The 15525-nt window shown below is 36.0% G+C and overlaps 1 protein-coding gene across 2 annotated transcripts in view; it reads left to right on the forward strand.

The window, feature by feature from the left end:
• LOC136036504 (methyl farnesoate epoxidase-like) overlaps positions 1–15525 on the forward strand; it is a 77681-nt gene that overhangs the window by 29383 nt on the left and 32773 nt on the right. For both annotated transcript variants that reach the window (XM_065718792.1, XM_065718791.1), the window contains exon 2: positions 13717–13962. In XM_065718792.1, coding sequence (XP_065574864.1) covers positions 13717–13962 — 246 coding nt within the window. The remainder of the gene's footprint in view (positions 1–13716; positions 13963–15525) is intronic.

Below are 15525 nucleotides of genomic sequence, written 5' to 3' on the forward strand. Positions count from 1 at the left end.
GTCTTTGGGGCATCTGGCACCCTGTTGCTTAGAAAATGACCCACCGCCTTTCTTTTACAATGGTTGATCCGCACTTCCACATCACTGCGAATAATCTTGTAAAATATGAGGAAAAACTACTTAATTAATGGAAACTTTACAATAAATGTAAGAAATGTTTTTCTGTAATTTGAAGGGAGATATCATCCCCGCAGCACCCTTAGTCGGGCTTAGTCTGAATGAAGGAAGATGAGAGATTAACTCCTACCCCATATGTCTTCCTATATTTATCTGAAGGACCATAGAGAGTTAGACAGTTTTGGCATTGATATGCAGTTTATTTAGGCATCTGCACTCCCCTCGCAAATTGGGCTCATCCTTCACAATAGCTGATGTGCAATTATATGTCACTACACATAATTTCATTAAAAATGTTGTCAATCAACTTAGTTAAATCCAGCGTTCAGAAGTAATGCCTTGGCGCTGCCTATAGTAAATATCCACAATGTTTCAATGTATTATTATTCGTTTTTCCCGAGTTACTCCAGGTGGAAGAGGTCTCATAAACTCCGGAGGGGGCTCATTCGATCGGAACTAGAAAGCCCCAGGGTCATTTTAAAGAGTCAGAAGGGATCAAAGTATGACCAGTCCCCCTCCCACGCCCCTTTTCTCTGCACACATTCGATCAAAATTTTGAGATAGCAATATTGTTCCAAATAGTCCAGTGGTCCGATAACTATGCCTCGGGTGTTTGCATAAGCCCCCACAGCTTCCAGGGCAAGGACTGTAAGCTATGCAAGTTGCTTATGGTTAGCATATAATATATTTTTTGAGAAAAGGGGATACTTTATCTTCGGTCTCCAAAGAGACTTTGTCTTTGAAGGTGAAACTTTAAGGAGATGTTGAGAGGGATGCCGAACTATAATGAAAATTGTATTATATACATTTTGTTATATTTATGACTTAAAAAATAATTAAGGTGAAAAATAGCATTGAACTGCTGAGTTTCCAGGAATTACTATCATTTCATGTTTATATTCATTATACATTTTACAAAATGCAAATGACCCAATAGGCTCTAAGAAATCTACGTTCATGGAGAGGAGCGTAGAAGTAGCCAAACTCATTTTTGAAGTAACTTTGTTCGTTTAAAGTTTGATTTGAATATTCAATTTAGTTTTTATTCGTTTTAAGATTTGTTCATTCATCAATGTTAGTATCTGTTATTCTTATGTTTTGTACCATCATTTGTTATAATTTATGTTCGTTTTGAGTTTCCTTTATTCTTGTTGATAACTTCGAACCATTTTGAGTTTGAATTATAATAGGGCTTTATTCTTCCTGATCTTAAGTTTGATATGGATCTTCACTTAATTTTGAAAAATTTCTTTTTCGGACAGTATCTTTAGATTAATTAATATAAATGAGCCACACTAGCCATCAATATTGTACAGAATACGTAACTTTTCAGAAATGATTCTTATTCAGACATAATTCTTTTCAGATATATATCTTATTCGCCACCCTATCCCTGCCAATTCTCACAACACCATCCTATAATTAAGTTATATTTTGTTTGGCAAGTTATTTACTTCTCTGCGGGATCGCTTGAAGCACTTGCTATTACCAAATAGTAATATTTTTTCCACTATAATTTTCCCACACCTTAAAAAAAAAAGTGAGTACGTAGGCCGAAGGTTCAAATTTGACCCGTTGCTTCTCCTTACTATCCGTGCTATCCTTGCTATCCTCACTATCTCTTTACTATCCTTACTATCGTGCTATTACTTTTTTTGCAGCTGCAAGATGAACAAATATAGTGATTTGATACTTTTAAATCGATTGGCTATGTCAGAATGCTTAGTCAACAGTAAGTTAGTCGTTTTGGGGGCAATATCGTCTTTTGGCCCCACAAAATGACGACATTCGCCACTTCCTTGTGGCATAGTCTTTTTGGTCACCTAAAAAGGGCACTAGAACTTTTAATATACGTTCGTTTCAATAAGCCATCTTCCGACCTTTTAGGACCAGTGACTTGGTATGACCACCCTTGAAGGGAAAAATAACAAATAAACAAGCATCTATTATATTCATTCTGATAGCAATTGCAAAATTTCAGATTTTTGTACATAGCTGTACAAATCTGCTGGTGTGATTAAATAAAAATAAAAAAAATTTTCTACTGAAAGTAAGGAACGACATTAAAACTTAAAACTAACAGAAACTATTCGGTATATGAAAGGGGCTTTTCCTCCTCAACGCCCCGCTCTTTACGCTAAAGTTTGACTCTTTCTCTTACTCTAAAGTTTGGCTGTCCCCTTCTCAACGCCTTATTCTTTACGCTAAAGTTTTTTATTGTAAAAAAATAGAGCTCTGGGAAGAAGTCAAACTTTAGTCTAAAGAGCGAGGCGTTGAAGAGGGGACAGCCACTTTCATATACGGAATAATTTCTGTTCATTTCAAGTTATAAAGTCGCTCCTTACTTTCAATAGAAAAAACTTTTCTATTTATTTAGTTTCTGATCACTTTTATGGCACTAGGTATTAACCAAGTAATATATAACGATCACAAATTCTATCGGTCTGTCTGTCGGTCTCTCGGTCCCGGTTTTGCTGCTTTAGGCGCTTCCAGGTAAGCTAGGACGATGAAATTTGGCAGATGTATCAGGGACCGGACGAGATCAAATTAGAAATAGTCTTTTCCCGATTTGACCATATGGAGGGGAGTGGGGGGCCGGTTAATTTGGAAAAAAATAGAAAAATGAAGTATTTTTAACTTACGAACGGGGTGATTGGATCTTAATGAAATTTAATGTTTGGAAGGATATCGTGTCTCAAAACTCATATTTTAAATCTTGACCAGATCTGACGACATTAAGGGGAGTTGGAGGGGGGAACCTAAAATCTTGGAAAATGCTTAGAGTGGAGTGATCGGGATGAAACTTTGTGGGAAGAATAAGCAGAAGTCCTAGATATGCGATTGACATAGCCGGAACGGATCTGCTCTGTTTGGGGGAGTTGGGGGGAGGGTTAATTCTGAAAAATTAGAAAAATTGAGGTATGTTTAACTTACGAAGGAGTTATAGGATCTTAATTAAATTTCATATTTAGACCTCGTAACTCAGATCTCTTACTTTAAATTCCGACCGGATCCAGAGTCATTAAGGGGAGGCGAGTTGGGAAGGAGAACCGAAAATCTTGGAAAACACTTAAAGCGGAGAGATTAGGATGAAACTAGGTGGGAAGAATAAAAAAAAGTCCAAGATACATGACTGACGTAACCGGAACGGATCCACTCTGGATCCGGCGACATATGGGGGAGTTTGGGGGGGGGGGTGAACCTAAAATCTTGGAAAACGCTTAGAGTGGAGGGATCGGGATGAACCTTGGTGGGAAAAATAAGCAGAAGTCCTAGGTATGTGATTGGCATAACTGGAACGATCCGCTCTATTTGGGGGAGTAAGAGGGGGGGGGGAGGTTAATGCTGAAAAATTGGAAAAAATGGGGTATTTTAACTTACGAAGGAGTGATCATATCTTAATGAAATTTCATATTTAGAAGGACCTCGTAGCTCAGATATCTCATTTTAAATCCCGACCGGATCCAGCGTCTTTGGGGGTGGACCAGAAATCTTGGAAAACACTTAAAGCGGAGAGATTTGGATGAAATTTGGTGGGAGGAATGAAAACATGTCTAAGATAAGTGACTGACATAACCGGACTGGATCAGACCTCTTTGGTGGAGCTAGGGGGGAGGGAGTAATTCGGAAAAATTAGAAAAAATGAGGTATTTTTAACTTACGAATGGGTGATCAGATCTTAATGAAGTTTGGTATTTAGAAGGATCTTGTGCTTTAGAACTCTTATTTCAAATCCCGACCAGATCCAGTGACATTAGGGGGGGGGGAGTTGGAGTGGGAAACCGGAATTATTGGAAAACGTAAAAATTGAGGTATCATTTTACGAATGGGTGATCGGATCTTAATGAAACTTGATATATAGAAGGATCTTACGTCTCAGATACTTTTCTTTCAATTCAAATCGTATCCGGGGACATAGGGGGCTGGAGGGGGAAACAGAAATCTTGGAAAACGCTTAGAGTGAAGAGATCAGAATGGACAAATACGCTTTACCACTCTGCATGTAAAATTGAGACGGAAAAGAGAAAGAAAAAACGGAAAAAACGGAAAGAAAAAGAAAAAACGGAAAAGAGACATATAAAAAGAATTTTGTATAAGAATTCTGGCAAATTCCCGTAGTGTATAATTTCCCGTGACAAGTTCACTCCATGGAAACTTCCCTCCCTATGGAAAATTCCTTCTTGGAAAAACCCCCAGCTAAAAATTTGCCCCCCTCCAGTCGAAAATGTATCCATGGACAAATGATATGCATCCCAATAACAAATAATATGCGTAAAAAAATGAGCAGAATTTATAGCTTAAAGGCCTTTCCTTTGGGGCTTGGGGGGATGTCATGTTATACCCAGAGACATAGCTATTGGGCCTTTCAACTATGATAAAAAAAAATGCTTTCTCAAAATTTTGATCGGACGATTTTGGGGAAAAAATTGCCCTCCAATTTTTTTGGTCATTTAGAAACGGCACTAGAACTTTGAATTTCCGTTCGAATGAGCCCGGTTCTGATAATATAGGACCGCTATATTTTTATGATTACTCCTTGGGAAAAAAAACACGCGTAATTACAAAATTACAAAATTCCCCAGTTTTGCAGATAGGAGCTTGAAACCTCTACAGTAGGGTTCTCTAATATGTTGAATCTGATGGTGTGATTTCTATTAATATTTTATGACTCTTAGGGGTGTTTTCCCCTTTTTCCAAAATAAAGAAAATTTTCTCAGGCTCTTAACCTTTTATTAATAAGACTAAACTTAATGAAATTTATATATTGGAAATCAGCATAAAAAGATAATTCTTTGAATATATCTATTGGTATCAAAATCTTTTTTTATCGATTTTTTGAGTTTTGGTTACTATTGAGCCGGGTCGCTCCTTACTTACAGCTCGTTAGCAAGAGCTGCTTGAACCGCAATTTTTACGGCACTTGGTATCTACCAAGTGACATATAGCGATCACAAGTTCTGTCGGTCAATCGGTCTGTCTGTCCTGTTTTTGCTAGTTTAGGCACTTCCAGGTAAGCTAGGACAATCTCAGAGCTCTTGCTTTAAATTCTGGCTGGATCTGATGACATTGGGGGGGGGGGTGTGGAGGGGAAAATCTAAAATCTTGGAAAACGCTTAGATTGGAGGAATCGGGATGAAACTTGGTGGAAAAAATAAACAAAAGTCCTAGATACGTAATTGATATAACCGGAACGGATCGCTCTCTAAGGGGGAGTTGGGGGGAGGGTTAATTCTGAAAAATTAGTAAAAATGAGGTATTTTTAACTTATGAAGGAGTGATCGAATCCTAATGAAATTTCATATTTCGAAGGGCCTCGTAACCCAGATCTCTTATTTTAGATCCCGACCGGATCCAGTGTCATTGGGGGGGGGGGAACTGGAAACCTTGGAAAATGCTTAGAGTCGAGAAATCGGGATGAAACTTGGTGGGTAGAATAAGCAAATGTCATAGATACGTGATTGACGTAACCTTATTGGATCCACTCTTTTTTGGGGAGTTAGGGGGTGGGTTTCAGTGTTTTGACGCATTTGGTGCTTCTGGACTTTCTAGGACAACGGAAATTGGTTTGCGCGTCCAGGAGCTGCACAAATTGACTTGATAAAGTCGTTTTCCCCGATTCGACCATCTGGAGGGCTAAAGGGAGAAGCAAAATTAGAAAAAATAAGCTATTTATAACTTGCGAGTGGGTGATCGGATCTTAATGAATGTTGATATTTAGAAGGACCTTGTGTCTCAGTGCTCTTATTTGTATCCCGACCGGCATTAAGCCTCTGATTTTCCTTTTAAATCAATCTATTGATTTGTTATCAAATAAAAAAAAAAGTTCTTTCCAACTGAAAGTAAGGAACAACATTAATCGTTAATGTTGCACACTATGATTAATAATTATTAATATAATATAATTATATTATTTATTTATTATATTTATTATTATATTTATATTATAATATTATATTTATTATATATATTATATATTATATATATATATATATATTATATATATATTATTATTATATATATTATTATATATTATTATTATATTATTATATTATACTAGCTGTTGGGGTGGCGCTTCGCGCCACCCCAACACCTAGTTGGTGGGGGCGCTTCGCGCCCCCCCCAAGCCCCCCCGCGCGCGTAAGTCGTTACGCGCCATATTAGTTACGCGCCATTGTAGTTGTGTCCCTGTGTCCCACCTGTGAATATAGATAGATTTATATATGTGTTTCAAACTACGTAAAAATTGCGAATATACAACATTCTTGGCTTTCCCATTGTCTGTCCATATACAAAGCCGTATGTACTAATAATGACGTCATATGCAAACGCTCTTTTTACAAACAAACAAACATGCATACACACAACTCGTTTTTATATATATAGATAGATAGATAGATACAATACAAATTAACTACGTAAAACTTGTGAATATACAACAGTCTTCGCTGTCCCATTGTCTGTGCGTATAAATAGATTGTCAGGTTTACCGACCCTCAAAGATGCAACATACAATTGTACATTGGTAAAGCAATCTGTATTAAGATCTATACCGCAATTTTCTAGTGATTGCCCTTGAGCTTTGTTGATGGTGGTTGCAAATGCTAATCGAATTGGGAATTGCAATCTTTTAAATTGAAAAAGCAGATCCGTTGGAATCATGGGAATGCGAGGAATAAGAACAGCCTCACCCTCATAAGGCCCTGTCAAGATTGTGGCATCTATTAGGTTTTCCATTGTTTTTTTTTTTACGGCAAGTCGCGTGCCATTGCAAAGCTTTGGTGGGTTGATATTTCTTAAAAGTATTATTGGTACACCTATTTTTAGTTGTAGCAGGTGTGGTGGACACCCTGAAGGATCTATGGAATTTAAAAATTCAGATGGATAATTAACCGCTTCATTTGGTTCCGAAATACAAATTAACTGCGTAAAACTTGCGAATATACAACATTCTTCGCTGTCCAATTCTCGCTGCATATAAATAGATTGTCAGGTTTACCGACCCTCGAACATGCAACGTACAATTGTCCATGGGAAAAACAATCAGTATTAAGATCAATACCACATTTTTCTAATGATTGACCTTGATCTTTGTTAATGGTGATTGCAAATGCTAATCGAATTGGGAATTGCAATCTTTTAAATTGAAAAGGCAGATCTGTTGGAATCATGGGAATGCGAGGAATAAGAACAGCCTCACCCTCAAAAGGCCCTGTCAGGATTGTGGCCTCTATTAGGTTTTCCATTGTTTTTTTTACGGCAAGTCGAGTGCCATTGCAAAGCTTTGGTGGGTTTATGTTACGTAACAATATTATTGGTACGCCTATTTTTAGTTGTAGCACGTGTGGTGGAAACCCTGAAAGATCTATGGAATTTAAAAATTCAGATGGATAATTAACCGCTTCATTTGGTTCCAAAACTGTGTCGACTGACTTGTAAAGGACTGCCTGGTCTTGAATCTTGGTCAAAACAATATTGTTGATTTCGTGGACGTCTATATTTTTGGGTGCGAGAATCGCTCTTTCACTTAGCCATTTATTATTTTTATAATTTTTTAGAATATTCGGAAATACTTTTTCAATCAATTCATTTTTGGACGTCACTAAATTACAGAAATCAGCAGGTAGTTGTATACGTCCTGAAATTGAGTCTACTGGGAGCTTTCCGTTTCCCATTGCCAGCAATTGATCTGAAAATGTTTGACCAGAGTCATCGTTTTGCAATCGGACACGCATATTTGTAGTTAATTTTAATGTTATTACGTGTGCCCATAAATAAGAATTTTTCTAGCAAGCATTCATTTCGTCTGCAGGAGTTGGTCTAGGTATTATAGGTAATGTTTGCCTGAAATCTCCCGCAAGCAATATTAAGGTGCTGCCAAAGGGTTTCGACTTCCCTCGCAAATCTTTCAAGCATTGATCCAGAGCCTCGAGCGATTTTTTGTGTGCCATTGTGCACTCATCCCAAATAATAAGTTTGCATTGCTGCAATACTTTACCCATCCCAGATGATTTGGAAATATTGCACGTGGGAGTTTCTGTAGAATGCAAGTTCAGAGGCAATTTCAAAGCGGAATGAGCAGTTCTTCCACCAGGCAGCAATGTTGCGGCTGACGTCACCTTCAAAGCAAAAATGATGGCAACTAATTTCATGACGTCAGCCGAAACATGACGTCACCTGATCCATCCACAGATCCACACACAGACAACTTATTTTTATATAGATAGATATATATTATTATATAATATTATTATATTTATTATTTATATTATATTACATTATTATATTATTAATATAATTATGAATTAATGTTACACACTATGAATTTGTGTCTGGGCGGCCAACGGGGCAAGTTTACATTTATAAAATTTGAGGACAATCAATTCCGACAGTAAATTGAAAATAGACTTTTCGTATGACGTCGTAATCGTAATCGGCTCTATACGTAATCGGCTTTATTGGCTAAGCTTTTTATTTACTCAATATGTAAGCCATTCAACCAGCTTCAATCTAGTATTTTTGTCATATTTGTTGGTGCCTTTCTAAGCCAGATGGACTATTCTGAAGGAAAGACATCTCTGGAAATTTGTAATCTTATCCGAGGTGGGATACCCTTCCTGTACTCCTAAAAATGGGAGTTGCTGCTTATGCTTACGGCTTTGGTAAACTGCATGCTGTTTACTTTTTACTATTAAGTACGTACCAGTTGGCTACATCAAATACTCAGTCAAGAGACCAATTAAGTTCAGATATTCAGCATGCATTTTGATTTCAAATTTCCGCCTGTGGCTGTTTTCTTCGCGTGGGTTTAAATTTTAAATATGCCGACGGCATCTGTCCTGTATTCCGCACTGTTTGTGTACTACTACCACGGTTAGGTAACGCTCTTCCCTTCCATTAATTTGTTTTATTTCCGAATGTAGAAAATTGAAATTTTACTTTTCTTTTATTACCATTTAAAAACAATACTTGGATGACAAAAATGTTTCATTTTTGTCGATTGTGTCATTTTTTATTGAAAAAATATGTCATTTTCGTCGATTGTGTCATCATTTCGACTGACTGTGTCATTGAGTCACGCTACATCAAATTATGTCATTTTGACACAAAATGTGTCAATTTGGCAGCCCAGAGCAGAGTTACCATCTTTACAGGCATCCCAGCATTTCAAAAATGTTAAAACATACTATGGTACAATTATGAAATGTAGAAGTTGAAAGAATTATTTATAACCATTCTGAAATATGAATTTTCAAAAAATGAATTGATTTTTAAAAGTATACATTATCAAAAAGTATTTTTAAAAGACGTTTTTGATTTAATTATTATTTATAAAATATTGGTCATAATGCATTATTTAAAAATCTATCACAAATACCTGCTGAAAATGATTTGAAACATATATTCTGCAAATAAATTAGTCGAAACAGAGAGTCGAAACACAGACAATGTGGCTAAATAGATATTTAATAACAAGAGGTTTCTATACAGTTTTTCCTATTTTTAAATGTGGTCAGCATAGATATTCTGATGAGTTTGACTGAAATACATAAAAGTAAGTTTGACGTCCATAAACATAAGAAGTTGATTTTTCATACAGAAAAAAAGTTGGATTAATGTTAGATGCACAAAGGGTAACCCAAATCAGGACAGGTCTTAACATTAAATTAGGGCACCTTCTTGGTTAAGGGGTTAAAAATTTTAGGAAATTCGAATTCCAAGAAACATGAGGGAGTTTAATTTTTGAATCGCTGTTGTCATCAGGAATGAGGGGCTATCTATTTTGTCTTACCAGTGTACCTTTCTGATATTTTTACCAGCGTCTATTCATAGTGCTCTAATGTTAATAAAGGCAACTGATAGCTTTATAGTAACAGCTTGGTTCGATAAGTTAATACTGGAAGCATAAGTACTTTTGGTACTTGTCAATTATATCGACCATACCCTAGAAGTGAAGCTATATTAATCCTAATGAATTAAACTAAATTATGATGAAAGTTTAATACTTTAGTAACAAAATTATGGCAACTACAACAGAGAATTATGGAAAGCAGGCTGCCCATAACGTACTAAATTAAATACCTAACCTAACCAATTCTACATATCAAGGATTTAACTAAACATACACGCATAGTAGTTTATCTCACTGAGATTAAGTTAATTATCTCCAAGTCGAGGGACTTTCATTTACTTCCATGAAATACATATCGTGAAATATCTTGAGTGGTTACAAACTTCATTTGTAATTCAAACGTCGAAAGAGAGAATCATAGGCAGAGCATAAGTGTTGCCTAAGTCAAGACCGATGTCCATAGAATGTATTATTGGTTTATTATTTTTCTGACCAAGCCACATGGTATAAAAGGAGCCGTCGTAGAAACTTCAAAAAGGGCTCATTTAGTTGGAAATTTTAACATCTGGTGCTCTTTTAAGAGTTAGAAGTGTTTGTTGGGCAACCGGACACCAGCCCCCCCCCCCCATCCGCAAGGCGATCATTTCTCCACAGACATCAAATCAAAATTTTGAAATTTCCAATTTTGTTGAGCATAGTTGAAGGGTCCAGTAGTAGTATCTTTTGGGAGGACAGCCCCCCCCCCAACATAACTCAGGGAAAGGAGTATAAGTAAAACTAGTTGCTCATTATTCACAGATAGGTTTCCATAGAAGGGTTGGCCGCATGAATATCAGAGAGGGTTCATTTGAATTGAAATTATTTGAAAAATGATTTCCAAAAACGAAGTTTTCTTGGGAAAAATAAGGCCATATTAACGTTAAGATCAGAAGAAATAAAAACCTTCAATGGCTCAAACTCAAAACTATCAATAATTACTATTAAAGAATAAATGAAACCCAAAATTAACAGAAATTAAATAAACAATCATAGTAAAATAGCATACAACAAGTGCTAATATAAATGAATAAATAAATCTTAAAACGAGTAAAGCCAAAGTTGAATATGCAAATAAACCTTAAAAACGAATAAGAATATTTATCTACTGAAGCTTAAAGGAAACCCAAAACGAACAGAAATTAAATAAACAATTATAGTAAACAAACATGCAATATGTACTAATATAAAACAGTAAATAAATATTAAAAAAAGTGAAACTTAAATTGAATATGCAAATGAAGCTTGAAACGATCAGAAAGCTCTAGAAACCAAAGCTTTGGTTTTTCCTCCTTCTCTTGCTGTAAAAGTCTAAAATTGCCTCCTACTCCTCCTTTTTCCTCCTACTGCGTCATTTGCGCTTTGCTGACATTTATATTTGTCTTGAACAGTCTTGAAAAATGCAAATAAAATTAAACTGAATGTTTGATTCATAATACTATTAATTATCGACATATCATTAGTTCAAATTAGTTGACCGTTAAGATAAGAAGAAATAGAATCCTTCAATTGCATCTTCAGATGTTCTTAGTTCAATTCTTATATTTTTAGTGATTTTCAAATACTGTTTTTTACAAAAATGGTTGGCATTTCGTTCATGGTTGTTTTTGCTGGGATAAAGAGTCGATGAATTTCGTATATATTTTTTCTTAATATCTCTTTTTTGTGTCTTTTTGTATTTGCCTTTTTTATTCTGTCAAACAGTTCGTTTTAAAGGAGCGACTCGGCTCAGTAGTACCCAAAACTCTAAAAAACGGAATTTTGATACCAATAAATGCATTAAAAGAATTGCATCTTTATGCTGATTTTAAATACATGAGTTTTATCGATTTTAGTCCAACCCATCAAAAGTTGAGCGTGCGAAAATTTACCTTATTTTCGAAAAAGGGCAAAACACAAATTAAAAGTCATAAGATCTTAACAGAAATCACAACATCACTTTCAGCGTATCAGAGAACCGTAATTTAGAGGTTTCAAGTTCCTATTCAGTACTGAACTAGTTTTCAAGGTTACAGCATATAAACTAATCGGATTATCTTTTTACATTGTTCATGATCTGACCTAGCTACCGCCTTGAATTAAATGTACTGTTACGAAGTAACTTGCAATTACTGAAATAAGTTTTGCAAATTGTAATTGAAATTTTTTGGAGGATTATTTATTTGTGGAATTGGCAAATTGTAGACCCTCTTTGGGAAAGTGCACTGCTCAGTGATACGCAAGAAAGTCTTTTAGGCCGACTTTACACAAGTGGGATTGGAATCAACTTGGATGCAATAGGGAGGCTCGGCCCTCACTTAAAGATAAGTCTTCTTGCTCTGTTTATTGACTTCTCTAAATAAGATACTGTTTAGAAGTTTGAGCCTTTTGTCAGTGAACGTTAATAAAACTAATTTTATGATTTATAGGAGAGTTGGTAAGCCTCCATGTGTTGACAAAAAGATATTTTTTAACGATAGGCCTTTGTCACAGGTGCATGAAGTTTGTTATTTGGGGTTCCAGCTTGATTGTAATCTATCTTGGAAGAACCATAGCGATCTTGTTGCAGCTAAAGTTGCTAGAGGTTTGGGAATTTTGCGTCGATTAAAGCATGTTTTACCATTATCGGTTCTTTTATTATTATATTACACCATTGTTGCGCCTTATTTCTTATGGTTGTGTCCTTTGGTCTAGTAATTTCTATGCAAATTTTAAAAGAGTGCAGATCCTGCAAAATAAAACAGTACGTCTTCTTGGTAATTATGTTGAAAATGTGAATGATACCGCGTCATGTTTTAAGAAATTACGAGTGCTTAACATTGGTCAGATTCGAGATTATGAAGCTGCTGTTCTTGCGTATCGATGTTGCAATGATGTATGTCCTCCAGTTTTTACCAGTTTTTTTTCGAGTAAATCGTTCACTCCATGGGTATGAGACTAGAGAGGCAGATAATTTTATTGTTGAGTACCGAGACAGCACACGTGCAGCTTTCGGAATTAGATATTTAGCTCCGGCTATTTGGAATGATATCCCAGCTGGCATTAGGGAGGCGGAACATATTGGGTCGTTTACAGTAAAATTAAAAAAACATTTATTGGGAGTGGGGAGATAATTTTTTAAAATTATTGTTAGCTTTTATTTATGTATATTCACAAGCAGTATATAGAGTTATCCTTCCATTTGGATAATATCGTTCCTTGGGAGGCTATTTGGGGGTCAGGTTTAATGCTAAGGGTTAGGCTTAGCATTAGTAAGTAAATAAGTAAGACGGCACTAGACCGTTAAGGTCCAAACCGGCGGTGCTGATCTCCGTTTCATGGCCCTTCAGCCAGGAAGTGCAATGGCGGGTTGGGGGCCAACCATCCTGTGCTTTCACACACCCTTCCTGCTTACCTTCCCCAGATTTCTCCAGGTACCCATTTAGAGCTGGGTCGACTCTGAGCTTACATAGTCACGCCACTGACCCCCGTTCCAAGCTAAATAGCTGGTCACAACTGGGATTGAAAGGCTTAGCATTAGGCTTTAGCTTTAGCGTTAGGCTTTAGGTTTTATCTCACGTTGGGCATTTGATTAGATATAATCAAAAAATACTACCTTTTATAAGCATGTTTGCAATTCGAGATTTATGAAGGGATTAAAAAAGGCAAGAGGTCTAGGATCCAAAGAACAGTGAATATATCAATTTGTGATTTCTTTAACTTTAAAATTTTAAATATTATCTGAAATTTTATAGGGATAAGAGAAGTTCCCATATCAGGATTTGCGAAGTATGTATTTCTCAATGAGCGCCCTGAGCTTATTCTTACCAAAGTATCAAAAAAATACGGTGACGTTTTTTTCATGAAACTCGGCTCAATACAAATTGTCAGCTGCTGTGGTTTCAAAGCTGTTAAAGCAATGCTTTCAAACAAGACCATGTGTGATCGGCCAACAAGCTCATTTCTACAAATAAGGGACCCTCAGAAAAAACTAGTTACAGGTATAATATTTTTGTTTTTGAAATCATTTTTGTTATGTGCTGTTTCTGAAAGACGACATTTTAGTTAGTTTAACTTACTTTAAAGGTGGGTTTTTTCAAGTCCTTTTCATTTATGGATTTTTGTTGCATAATTTTATTTTGCTTTTGCTTCTTTTCATTAAAGATGACTGGGCTTAGCACTCCGGCGTAAATAATGGGAAAATAAGATTTACTTAACTCTTGATGGTTATCTAAAAAAAATTAATTGGAAACTATGGGGTTTACAGGGGGAGGGGGAGCCAAGAAAGGCACAAAAGATTCAGAACAGAGTCATCATCCATTTTCTGTGTGTATCAATACAAAGAAGTCGTCAGCCCCTCGAAATTTATACAGCACAATATTACATGGACAAATTTTTGTGCAAACTTCAATGTGATGTTAAAATCGAAAAAAAAACTAAAAAAGAAAATTGGAAAGGTAACGTATTGTAAATTTTCTAAATTGTAATTGTAAATTTTCGTACCGTGCGTCAAATTTCCACCAATAATATAGTTACTATAAAGGAGTAAAGGGAATTCTCCTCCGAATTTTCGGAATAAAAGATCGGCTAAGGAACACATGATACCCAACTCCCGCTTCAGCCCTTGACACAGACAACAAAATTCCAAATTCAACCAAAATTAAAGCAGGAAACTTTCAAACCCATGAGAAAATGCTCCATTTTTAACTTATGATTTATTTATTTATTATTCTTAAAACATAATTTAGCAGTACGACCAGAGAATCTGTGCACATATTTATAAATTAAAATTTTTACATTAACCTTAATTTCAAAGTGCTGCCAGATCAGTTCCCTGCTTAGATAAACCTTTCAACTTGAAATAAGAGACTTGGTTTGGCTGTCACGTACGCAGGGGGGGGGAGTCTTTGGGCCCGCCCCCCAGAAATTTCGTGAAATGTTTAATTTCCCCAGGTTTTCTTGGGATTTCTGGCAAAAGTAGGACATTTATCAAGAATCTAGATGCATGTGTGAAGCCTTTTTGGGGGGATTTTACAGCAAGCAATTATCCGGTCAAGTCACTGCCCAATTATTAACCCATTTTCTGTCTAACTTTTTACCCTCTTTGAAGTAATTAGCAATTGTACTGTTATTTTTGTTTTTTTGGTAAAGAGAGTTTGCTTTCCACAGCAAAATAGAATTATCCTTGATATTAGGGCGTTTATTCCCCCTTTTCAGGATAAAGTACAGCTTTTAATGGATGAATTTTGGAAACTTTAATTTTTATTAAAATCTACGTTTTTGCAATAGAAGAACTCCCCACCCCCCACAGCACCCATGTTGTACTGCTAACCCTATAATTTCCCCTTCAGTGGGGTATAATAGATTAATCACTGGTTCTAAATCGCTGTGAACAAAACCTGAGCCTAAAACGTACTTTTGAGGCTTCAGTCTTCTTCTCCCCATCCACTACAATACTACGGATTAAAGTTAATTTGTATTTTCCGATATACGGGCTTTTTGCATTACCAAATAAAAAAAAGTGCTACTTTATATCTGCTGTTTCGAAGGTTTGCCCCCCCCCC

Source organism: Artemia franciscana, chromosome 15 (genome assembly GCF_032884065.1).
Source record: "Artemia franciscana chromosome 15, ASM3288406v1, whole genome shotgun sequence".
Lineage (NCBI taxonomy): Eukaryota > Metazoa > Arthropoda > Branchiopoda > Anostraca > Artemiidae > Artemia > Artemia franciscana.